The sequence below is a fragment of the Malaclemys terrapin genome, chromosome 8 (genome assembly GCF_027887155.1).
Source record: "Malaclemys terrapin pileata isolate rMalTer1 chromosome 8, rMalTer1.hap1, whole genome shotgun sequence".
NCBI classification, from domain to species: domain Eukaryota; kingdom Metazoa; phylum Chordata; order Testudines; family Emydidae; genus Malaclemys; species Malaclemys terrapin.
Window position 1 is genome coordinate 24,535,000 of NC_071512.1, and position 12,752 is coordinate 24,547,751.

The 12,752-nt window shown below is 42.8% G+C and overlaps 1 protein-coding gene across 2 annotated transcripts in view; it reads left to right on the forward strand.

The window, feature by feature from the left end:
* The first annotated feature begins 7,428 nt into the window (after window positions 1-7,428).
* The window catches only part of GABRG2 (gamma-aminobutyric acid type A receptor subunit gamma2), a 92,983-nt gene continuing 87,659 nt past the window's right edge, over window positions 7,429-12,752 (forward strand). For both annotated transcript variants that reach the window (XM_054038612.1, XM_054038614.1), the window contains exon 1: window positions 7,429-7,590. In XM_054038612.1, coding sequence (XP_053894587.1) covers window positions 7,493-7,590 — 98 coding nt within the window. In that variant the 5' untranslated portion in view covers window positions 7,429-7,492. The remainder of the gene's footprint in view (window positions 7,591-12,752) is intronic.

Here is a 12,752-nt window from a genome sequence, read left to right on the forward strand (position 1 = left end):
AGTATCACGTCAACCTCCTGAAACCCTGGCGGGAACGGGAAGGCCTCTTGATTAATCCCTGTCCACCCGAGCCCGAGTTAGGGCCTTGGGTTACAACGACTGAGGATGTCGGCGCGCCGCAGCTTGGAGAGTCCTTGACTGTGGAGCAGCGGAAACAGACTGAGTGCCTCCTGCAGGCGTTCCGCGAGACGTTCACCGACCTGCCAGGCTACATGACCTTCGTGTACCATAACATTCAGACGGAGCCGGGGATAGTGATCCGAGAGTCAGCGAGACCCCTTCCCTATCGTATGCGGCAGGTCGTCGAGGAGGAAGTACGAGTGATGCTAGAGCTGGGCATCATTGAACCGTCTCAGAGCGAGTGGCGCAGCCCAGTAGTCCTAGTTCCCAAACTGGATGGCACACAGCGCTTTTGCATCGATTTCCGCCGGGTTAATTCCATCTCGAAGTTCAATGCCTACCCCATGCCTCGGGTAGATGAGCTGCTGGACTGGTTAGGCAAGGCCCGCTTCCTCACGACCCTAGATCTATGCAAAGGGTATTGGCAGATTCCCCTTGACCCAACATCACAGGAGAAAACTGCTTTTGCCACTGCCACGGGCCTCTACCAATTCACCAGGATGCCCTTCGTTCTCCATGGTGCCCCTGTGACGTTCCAGCGTCTCATGGACCGCCTCCTGCTTCCTCATCGGGAATACGCGGCCGCATACCTGGACGATGTAGTCATTTATAGTGACCGATGGGAGAGCCACCTGGAGCAGGTAGCGGCTGTTCTGAGGTCCCTACGAACTGCTGGGTTAACCGCCAACCCAAAGAAATGCCATATCGGGTGGCAGGAGACCACCTACCTAGGCTATACAATTGGAGGAGGACAAGTGAAGCCGCTTGTCGGGAAGGTTCAAGCCCTAGCAGCATGCCCACCACCCACTACGAAGCGCCATGTACGCCAATTTCTGGGACTGGCGGGCTATTATCGGAGGTTTATCCCCGATTTTGCCTCCATTGCAGCCCCCTTAAAGCTCCTCACTAAAACCAGTCCCAGATGGGTGGAATGGACCCCGGAGTGTGACAGCGCCTTCTGGGCCCTCAAAGACTATCTCTGCCGCGAACCCGTCCTGTACAGTCCCGACTTTGACCGAGGATTCGTCCTCCAGACCGACACCTCGGAGGTAGGACTAGGGGCGGTCCTGTCTCAAGAGGTGGATGGGGCGGAGCACCCCGTTATATATCTCAGACGAAAATTATTCCCGCGAGAAAGACACTACGCGGTAATAGAGAAGGAGGCCTTAGCAGTAAAATGGGCCTGTGACGACCTACGTTATTACATCCTAGGGGCCCCCTTCATACTAGTCATGGACCATGCTACGCTTCAGTGGTTGGCCCGAATGAAGAACAATAATATGTGGTTAACACGGTGGTACCTGGCGGGTGGTACCATAGGGCCGGTAAGGACCACGCGAACGCAGACTTTCTGTCCCGCATGGGAGAGTTAGACGGGTCCGGCCCCGAGAGACGGGAGCTGGCCTTGAGGGGGTGAGTGTGTAGTGAGGCGGTGTGGCGCCCCTCCGTCCCACATAGGACCGAACTTCCCCTAACCCCAATGTGGGCGGAGCCACCGGGTCCGGCGCCCGCCCCTCCGAGGTCACGGCTCCGACCCGGAAGTATAAAAGCCCGCCTGCAGAGCTCAGTGCAGCCCAGGCCGGCAGAGAGAGCAGACGTCCCGGGCCAAGCTCCCGCTTGGGAGACAGCCGCAGGCCGCGAGCCGCCTGCTACCCCACCGCGCCAGTCGAGCCTACCTCTCGCCAGGTACCCCGAGGAGGACGGGCCAAGCCTGCCCCGGGCCAGCTACCCTGAGGAGGACTGGCCAAGCCTGCCCCGTGCCAGCTACCCTGGTGGAGAGCTGCCGGACCTGCCCCCAAACCCCGCACCAGAGGAACCGATGCTGTTGGACTGGCCCGAACTTGGCGTCGCCAACGAGGTAGGCCTCGAGGGGGAACACGGAAGTAGCCCAGGGGTAGCTGACCCCGGTCAGGCTGCAGAGACATGTGAGCCAATGTCAGTGTGTTTCGGTCAGGACACCACACTGACCAGCATTGGCAGTAACCGCTGCTAGGGCCCCGGGCTGGGACGCAGTGGAGTGGGTGGGCCTGCGTCCCGCCCCGCCACCTCCGCTCACGGGTGGCAGGCTTCCCCCTCACCCAACGCTCAGGTAGAAACCTGGGCCTCCCCCAAGTGTATTGTTGCTCAGCCCCCGCACCAGAGGGCCTGAGCCCCTTAACTGACTGTTGCTCAGCCCCTGCACCAAAGGGCCTGAGCTGTAACTGTTTGTGCCTCGCCCTGATCCAGGGCCTGGGCCTACTTTAAACTGTTGATTGTTGCTCAGCCCCTGCACCAAAAGGCCTGAGCTAGCTGATTGTTTGCTCAGTCCTGCCTGAGGGCCTGAGCTCCCTGAACTGTGGGTCGCTCAGCCCCTGCGTAAAGGGGGCCTGAGCTTTGACTGTCAGTGCTGTAGTGAGTCGGTGTGGCGCCCCTCCATCCCGGAGGGTAGAGCCCAGGCACGAACCTACTACAGTCCCATAGAACCCGACCTTCCAGACATGTTGCAAAGCCCATCTTTTCTCCCAGGTATTAGGAGGGTATCTCATGAGTCTTTATCCAGAGACTTTTGGGATGAGGAGATGCTAGATGTTAATGGTAAAATCAGCAATTTTTGATAAGAGTATTTTTGTTTTTGTTAGGAGATTGTAAAGTTAAATACTTGAGCACTCCAAGGATGGTAAAGAAATTTAGTCAACAATTAACATTGTTTTAAATTTTACATCAAAATCAAAGTAAATAAATGAATGCAATATTCTTTGTTTTTGTTTCAGTGTTCACTTAATTTATATACAAAATGCAGTAATTTGCAATATATGACCCAGCAATTGGTATGAATGTAAATGTATAAATCCTAACAGTTGCAGTGGTGTTCAGGAAGAATTGATCTAAAGAGCTTTTTGCAAGACCTAGAAATCCTGTCCACTAAGAAGAGGATAATAATCTCAGAACTGAGATTTTAATCTCACTCTACTGGGTATATTTTCTAATCAGTTCACATGTGTACTATAGCTCCTCTGAAAGCTCATCAGTGTTTTGAATATGGACTGAAAAGAGACTAGACCCACAGATCTAATTGTGGGCTCCACTTTCCAGTCTCTTATTCTGACAAGTCCAATTCTGAAGTTTCTTCATGGGCAAACTGATCACAGCACATACACACCCATATAATATATACACACAAACAACCATCTATCTATATTTTGTGTATTCATATTAAAAAACCCTCTCTGCTTTGCTTTGAATTTGTTTTTATAAAATATCATATGATTTTAAGATGTTAGAAGTTTAATTTCAATTATGTTGTTTCTGCATTTTGATATTAGCTTATCCCACTCATGAGCAATGAATTTTACAGTTATTTATGGAGAAACAAAAGACATGGATTCTATTCCCAATTTGGACACTGAGAAATGCTCTGTGTCATTTGGAAAGTCATTTAACCCCTCTATGCCATTTTCCCCTATATAAAATAGGGGTAATTATACCTCTACCCCGATATAACATGACCCGCTATAACACGAATTCGCGGTAAAGCAGTGCTCTGGGGGGGGTGGGGGAGGGCTGCACACTCTGGTGGATCAAAGCAAGTTCGATATAAGGCGGTTTCACCTATAACACGGTAAGATTTTTTTGGCTCCTGAGAACAGCGTTATATCGGGGTAGAGGTGTATATTTTGCCCAACTGTTTCATTTTCTTTGAGATTCTCAGAGGAAAGTAATAAAATAATAATGATTAAACTTTCTTGGAAAATATCATGCAATTACCAGATATTTGTATAGGTTTATAGAATCTGGAAGGATTCTGACTGATTGGGAGTTAGGTACCTAACCTGCATCAGCACTTTTGAAGATGGAACTTAGGTTCATAGGTTACTAAGGCACTTTCCAAAATTCTACTTCTGGTCTAAGTCTGAATGAACAATTTTTTTAGCATAATTACCTACCAGTATAATTATTACATCTTCATTTTCAGAAAGGTATGGTTATACATAAATGCAGTCATAAAAATCGTGCAGTCATCGTACGTTCAATTGAAAAGTTCAATGGCATGTTCATGGGGGCAGGGGGGGAGCGCACGTTAATTTCTCACATGTACTGCAAAAATAAAAAATCATACACAAAATTAGACTACATCGCAGCCTGACTGTGAATTTGTTCCTTCATGTTAATTTAATAAGATCTTATTAAAACTTCACAGTCTAATTCCATCACATCTGCCAGCAAAACTAGAAGGCCACATTTTCTTTGGCAATATGTATATAAATGGCAAATAGCCTACTAGATTTAGCTAGCAGCAGATGTTACATTACTTGTTACCTGGAACAAATAAACAACCTGTTTGCAGAAAAAGTTGTCTATATAACCAGAAACTAGAGCACTAAAAACACATGAAAGGCCAGGTAGTCAATAGCTAGCGTCTCCTTAATTGCAGGAACAGTTTTTCATTCATAACCATATGCACCCACATTTCCTACTGCTTTGATATCCAAATATTGATTAATGGTTGTGATCAAGTACTTTCATGTCTGAGTGACCTCAGCTGGGGACTCCAGGAATGGGGAAGAGGGGGGAATTTGCTGCTAATTAGTTGTGGTTTCATGGATGCACAGGCACAAAACCGGATGGATTTGGGCTAAAAATTTGTCACTAAAATCACTCAAAGTATATAGCCACCCCAAAATTACAAATTTATTTTAATGAATAGACTTGATGTATTTTAATGCATGCTATGCTGTTAGAGCCATCAAAGGTATTGGAATATTGTGCCATGATATGGGTGAAATGTAAAACTAATGTAATAGCCATTGGGGTAACAGCCATTGAAGGGTAAGTTTCATTCATGCACTAGAGGTTTGTTTGGGAAGGATAGAAGGTAGGGGAAGTGTCAGGGATACAGTTATACTTCCGTTATTATAAGGACCAGTCCTGTCTCTGACAAGACAGAGCTGCTGCCAGGCTGCTCTAAATTGTGCCACTTACACAGACTCCTTAATAGACTGTAAGCCAGTAGAGGATTAGTGTAGCACCCCTCCTAAATTGCCCAACATGACCTCTCTTCTGGAAAGGTGAGGCAGAGGCGCAGCAGGTCATTTACACCAGCTGGGGTTCTGTCCTCCGATAGGGGAATTCTCTGCTGGCCTTGCTGTTTCCCATTGAACAGTCTGTTAATTGACACGGTGAGAAAAAGGTGATAGGTTCCTTATAAATGTGATGGGCCAGCACCAATGATGGCTGAACACCACCTTTATATCCCCTGGGTTCCTAGGCCAACCAGAGGCCAGTCTGGCTCTCAGCCTAAGGGCTGCTCTAAACTACTCTCAAAGAACTCCCAAAAGGCTGTTCTGACAACTGAATAAATGGAATGCAGCTATGCTCTGGCCATGGCTCTAGCATACCAGAGGTCCATTACAGCAGTTCAACAGCAGTCTGGGAACGCTTTAATGCTAGGGGTATTCCCCATGGGCCAGATCTGGCCAGTTTACAATCCTTTATTCTACCAGAGAGGAACAAAGGCAATATGAATTGGGCCCCAAATATAAATGTGTATAATATATATGTATTGAGATACTGACAGATTTGTTAGCATTTCATCCCAGAACTGTCTGCATGCCACTGGTGGGTGAAATGATTCTTATACGTGTAGGGCCAAACATGATCTCACTTATTTTAGTATAAATCAGGAGTATTTCCACTGAAGTCCATCAAGTTACAGTGGCTTTAGGAATCATGACCATAATTTGTAAATCAACTATAAACATAGGATCTAGGTGTTAGATATAAGTTTTTGAGACACCATAGCATGAGGCTACATCAGGGTCAGGATATTTGTATGCACTCAGAGTGGCTAAACTTGTTCTCTATTTATGTAGTCATATTTGGGGAAGCAAAATTGGCTTCCAGGGGTTGGACCTGGGTTTCTGAGGCTTTGTTGCAACAAAATGTGTCAATATTTGTAATTTTAGATACACTTGGATTATCTAGATTTATTCTCTTTTTAGCAGTGGGATTTGGGGGGATGGGGCTAGAAACTGGCATTTTCCAGCAGGATCCAGATGCTAGATCTAAGTATTTTGGCTGGTACAAATAAGATCCAGAAGTTTTTGCTACATCTCAACTTGTTCTCCATTTAAGAAATGGAATTATCCTGATTTTGGTTGTTGTTGTGTATCCAATATGGACATCTAGACTTGTTCTCTATTTAGCCAGTGGAATTTGGGGCCAAAACTTGGTAGGATCTGGCAGAATCCAGGTGCTAGATTGGGATTTGTATGGCATTCTTGCACTGGGATATATTGCAGTCTCAATTTGTGTGTGTGTGTGTGTGTGTGTGTGTGTGTGTGTGGCAAAAAGCATCTAGACTTATTATCTCTTTGGGCAGTGGAATTTGGGTGGCTGGGGACACATATTGGCAGTATCTGGCAAGGTCCAGCTTTTACACACACTCATTGTTCTTCACCCTATCCATTTAGTCTTGTTTTAGGGCATTTCCTGCATCTGTCTAGTCTGATTTTATTAGGGGGAGGGGAGATCAGATCCCTGAGAATTCTCCCTAATCCTATCACACACTAAACCACCTCATTCATAGCAACTCCACCAATGCTGCCTTCCCCATTTCCTGAGTTACTTAGCAACAACCATCCCTCCCCTCTTTCACGCTCCCCCCACCATCCATCCTTTCTATTTTTTACCCTTTGCAATAACGATTTGTAGGCTGTTAAAAGCAATGAGGATGCTCTGCATCATAGGGGAAGCTTTTTCTTTCAACCTTCCTTTCTGTACTTGCCAGATCCTTCTTGCCTCCAAAATGAAAACCTGGGCTGCCTGCATATGTGTAATCAAAGGTTAAAAAGCACCTCGGCTGACACCACGCATGTGTTAATCTGTGCTGCAGCAGTGTGCATCATTTCCACTTTGACCTCAGAGTTAATCTGCATTCAGGCAGAAGCTCCGTTGCTTTATTCTTTCCCCCCCTCTTTTACCCTCCCCCCTCCTTTCCCTTTCTCCTGTGCTGATGGATTGTGTTGTCTGTGTACCGGTGTCTGTGTGAGTATGTGCTTGTGTGTGAGTGTGTTTCTCCTTACCTTGCCTGCTTTTCTTGTGTGTGTCCTCCCTCTCTCCCACCCTTTTTCTCCCAGTTTTATTATTTCTCTAGATTTGGAAGCTGCTGCCTAAGCTGACTTTTTTTTATTGTAGCTGCAAAAGGCTTGGGCAGATCTGATTTCTGCCCCCTCTGAATATTAATTCCTGCAGCTGGGTGCAATGTATCATCCCACTGACGGGACCTGGTAGGGGGGGGTGGGGTGGGAACCACCAACAAAATAAAAATAAAGAAGGAAAGGGACGGATCCATCTGCAACCAAGAGGAAAGGGAAAGAGGGGGAGAAAAAGAGAGATGAGTCCTCCAAATCCAACAAGCCTGGGGAGCTCGAATCCTGCATTTTCTCTCAAAATGATGGTGTGGGCACTTGTGCTTCTCTCCCTCATCCAGTGGTAAGATGTGCTTTTCTGCTTGTTTGCTGGGGGTTGGGGGGGGGGACAAAGATACAGTTTGCAAATGCACAGAGCTGTTGTGAGAATGCTGAAGGTTTAGAGAGTAGCATTGCCTCCATCGATCGCCTTTGCTGCTGGGATCTTGCTATGTTTTATTGGCTTTACAATTCTTGCATTGAGAGGAATGGGGAGGCTAAGTGAAGGGTGGTACACGCGTGATTTTTGTGTGGAATTTGATGCCATGTTAAGGAAGCCTTTTCTCTTTGGTTTAAGGTTTGCTACAGTGCATGGAGTTATAATATAGCCGTGTTTTGTGGGCAGATTCTCACTGTATTCATCCTTGCTTCTTCCTAAGCAGTCACATCATGGCTGTGCTTGGGCTTGTATGTCTCCAAGACCCTATATTTACATTTCTTCAGTACCAGGGTAATGAAACCAGTACAAGGAATCAGGACCAAGGACAGAGATCCACTTTCCTATGCAAACCTCGCTGGCTTGAGGAAGCCAGGACAGATCTGCATTTTTGTTATTGATGGTATTTGGAACCGAGGCAGTCAGCATTGGGATGTAGTATCAGGGTGTATGTTATCCATACAGTCACTCGTGTTAGGCAAATGTTTACACTGGCATGATAACTGGTGTATTCCTCACACGTAGATACTTACATGTACGGTACAGAAGACCTATGCTTGCTGTGTGTGTCTGTTGCAAACACAAATGGAAATAGAAAACAAATATCTTAGTAATAGAAGAAAAAAAGAGGGTGTGTGTGTATAGGGGGGATTTAAAAGGGGGGGGTCAGTATTGCTGCATTGCAAAGCATTATGCTGAACCAGGCATTCTTGTAAAAACTGTGGACTGTGCATTTAACAGGTTAGGTGACAAAGTATCGTTGCATTGCAAAGTACCTGGCCATTCATGGCCTGATAGAATATTTGCCACACTCCTTTCTTTCATGTATAAATGCAAGTAGTATCCCTTCCCCTTTATATTTTTAACAATATTGAAAAACAGATGGGCTCCTGTTTCACATGTACTTTCTCCCCCCCCTCCCCCATGTGTACTGCCATATTGAAAGCAGGCTCTCATGATTTTAAATAGAAATGGGACTGAGCAGTCCCACTGGTTGGATTTTTCTTTCCTAGGCAGAAAAGCCATTGGTTTTCTCTGTGTAGGGAAACAAAAAAAAATAATGTTATTTGCTGTAAGACTGAGCTTCACACAATCCCAGGTGGAAAGTAAAATAACTAGAAATAGAGCAAAGGTGTAATAGTGATGTGAAGCGTGATGAGCCCATGAGGAAAAGCATTTTGTTTATTTGTAGGGAAGGATGTGTAAAGTCTCTTTGATTTCTTAAATAGTGTTTTACTATTACCATGAATAAAGCAATGGAAAATGAACCTTTACAGCAATTAAAATTAAGAAATAATTAAAATTAATGAATAAATGTCGAGGCCTTCTTTTGAGGTGACTGTGTCTTTGTTTATATCCTTCCATGTGTATCTTTCTTTTTCTTTACTGGAAAATGCGCACGGTTTACATACACACAGGGTTCCCGACTATGTTATCATCTTTCTTCAAATAAAATAAAACCAGAACATTTTTTTAACTCTCTTTTACCCATTCCTTTGCTCTTGCTGGTGGATTTTCTGAACCCTTGTTATTGGAGATGAATTTCCTAATGAACTTTTAAAAGACTAAATAAAACTCTTTGAAATGTGAATTCGTGATTTTAAATTACATCTGAAGACCCACCAAAAAGTGCTGTGTTTTGCTGATAACCAGTTGGTATTCAAAATGGTCCTGTCCTCTCATTGACCTATTCTAGAGAGTAAAGAACAGAGACATCTTAACTTTGATATTTTAGTACATTAGTATTTGAAAAATAAAGGTGATAATCACTTCATTAAAATCTGTCATCATAAAAGAATAACTTTAATTCTAAATATAATTTAAGAAAGTTTGTTACTTCTATTGTTGAGACAATATTCCTAATAAAACATTAGTCTTGAAAGCACGTGGAGATATAGTCCTAAGTACCAGTTATTCATAATAAGATGTGTGTCAGTGTGTATTTGTCTGGCACTCTAGTGACATTAACAACTCATCAGACATATTTTTTTGTCTGTCATAGCTTTATGTAGCCTTTGTTTTGAAACACTGAACCACTTGGAGATTATATTTCAGTTCAGCTAAGAATTTAAATAAGTCCTGAATGTAACACACATGAACAGGCTTATTGACTTCAGTGGAACTGTAAAGTTAAATAAGTGTAAGTATTTGCAGGATCTGCCCAAAATAATTAAGTACACAGAAAATATAGCAAAAAAAATTCTCATGAGGGTATTTCTTACTATGAAGGCAAATAGCTGCATAAAACAAGTTGTGTGAATTGAAATTTCACTTGTTGCACTTTGTGGGCATTTAAAAGCTTTAAGAGAGACTTTTAGAATAATAAAGTAAGTTAAAGTTATTGGGTGAAATTCCAGCCCCATTGACTTCAATGGGACCAGGAGTTCATTCATTGTCTCAAAACAAATGTGATACAACACTGGACTACTTTTTTTCACAACATCTATTAGTTTGATTTTTTTTTTTTTTTGCACTGCCACAAAGCACATTCTTATGACCCTGCACACTAATGTGTTAAGATATGCTTGTATACAGTTTCGTGACATTCATAATTGTATTGCATATACAGTTTGTCCTCTCACATACACCTGTTTCACAGGAGTGGAACTCCATTGACTTAAGTAGAGTTACTTTCCAGCAGTGAAAGTGAGACAAGAATCAGGCTCAGTGTTCATATTTCATATCAAATTTGTACACTAAAATATTTGTTTTTGTAAATTTTTAAAAATGCTGATACTTGATGTCAAATAGAACTGCTATGGTCACCAATATTAACTGCACTCTAGCTCTAGAAAGTTAAATAGATTAACACATGACTTATTTGATGTTCTGACAATAATTACATATTTGTTCCAGAGAGACACCATACTGATGAGCACAAATGTTTAATTAAACTCCTTGCACATGCAACTACAAGCCAATGTACATCTAATTACTGCAGCTATTGTTTGTGAATAAGTTTGCTCACTAATTTAGACCCTTATTCTGTTTGCATATTGTTCATGGGTAGCTTTTGAATTCTTTCATTGTTCTTAGTTGTTGTAGAAATTGTTCATCTGAACAAATCTCAGAGTATTGGTCATTTGTGAAATGCTGGACTTTGACTATTCACTTTATATATTTGTGGTGTCAGATTGCTCACCTCATTACATGGTAATATTTCTGCTCTGTAACTGGCTAAAGCAGGAAAATAACAAATGCTTAGTAACAAATAATGAACAATGACCAACAAATATTCATCATGTATTAGCACAAAAATACTCTTGTTCACATATGAATATGGATATTCATATGAACATGTTTCTCAAACATTAATATAAACAAAAACACATGCAATGTGCGTATATAGGAAGTAAAAATGGGTGTGACTATTGTGAAACTGAACAGTCATTCAGAAACTGAGTAAATATTGCTGAACTTTGGTTTTGCAGTATTCACAGAGCTGTTCTTATTATGTGTTAGATTCTGATACTCTCACAAATACCAACTAGTACTTCATTAATTAAAGGTCCTACTGAAGTCAATGGGACCATTCCTGGAGTCAGGTGCTACTCAGCAGGAGCAGGATAGCAAGCTATGGCCCCATGACAAGGCACAGGATGAATCTTACTAACATAAAAAACAGCAGTGTAAGAAATGTCATGTTGTAAATGGCTACAGGAAAATGGAATTGATTTTTTTTGTTAAACAATGTAGCTTTTTAGTATTATAATTGTTTAGTTTATTGTGAAGCTTGGGGTTCTGACTGTCCTGGATACTGAAGTGTTAGTGCCAATAGAGTTGGTACAGCACAGGGAGAGTAAGTGTGAGCTTCCCCACCCAACAAGTATTCCAGAGTTCAGGGACAGTGACAGATTGCAGGTGTTGTTTAGCTCTTCATGCCCATTCTTCCTTGGCCCTTCTGCTGAGACTTCCGGCAAGGGTTCTAGTTTGTGTAAATTATGGTGTTAGTTTGTGATGTGGTTACCAGACTAATAGGAACTGGAACTAGGAACAGCCTCTATTTATCAAACTTAGACCACCAAACTGACCTGAGCTGGATTTGAAACATTAATAGGGAAGTGAAAGTCCCACCGAGATCCCTTTATCAATAACTTCATATACCTTAAAAGATTATAGATGACCCATGGAAAGACTCTAGTCTCCTGCTGGCAAGTGTATAAGGGATTTGAAAAACAAGATAAGCCCTTTTAGTAACTTCCGCTTTAGCAACTACATTACTTGTCCATAACTTTCAAGCTAAATTGCTTTTAGGGTACTCCAAATTACATTGATTAAAAAATAAAGTGATGCTGGAAAGTCTTTCACAGAGAGCCTTCATCTCTCAGACTCTGAGAGGGAAGAAGTGTTTAATAAAAAAAGAAAAGTTTGAGCTTTGATGTTTACACAGCATTTCATCTACTCTTTTTATTGTTCTTATTAGGTGATGTTTCTTATATGGTTCATATTACATCTGTGCGCCACAGACTCCACAATCTTCCAGCTTGTTTCTGTTACTTTGGTTCCTTTTCTGCTTATACTCCATCCCAGCAGTTGAGACATACAGAGATATTCTTCTCACAATTCTCAGACTTGAATTCAGTGGATGGAAGAGGGTTCTCAATGGAGTGGATAGAGGTAGGAATTCACATACTTCTGGGCAGAGAAAGCTCATCCCGAGTGTGTGAGTCCCACAGCAATTAAATCCTAGACAAGCCCCTGCTTATTCCTCCGTGTCCAGCAAATAAGGGCTGGTGGCCCCCAGAGCTGTTATAGCTTAAGCTTTTAAATGCCCACAAAGTGCAACAAGTGAAATTTCAATTCACACAACTTGTTTTATGCAGCTATTTGCCTTCATAGTAAGAAATACCCTCATGAGAATTTTTTTTGCTATATTTTCTGTGTACTTAATTATTTTGGGCAGATCCTGCAAATACTTACACATGAACAGGCTTATTGACTTCAGTGGAACTGTAAAGTTAAATAAGTGTGTTACATTCAGAACTTATTTAAATTCTTAGCTGAACTGAAATATAATCTCCAAGTGTTTC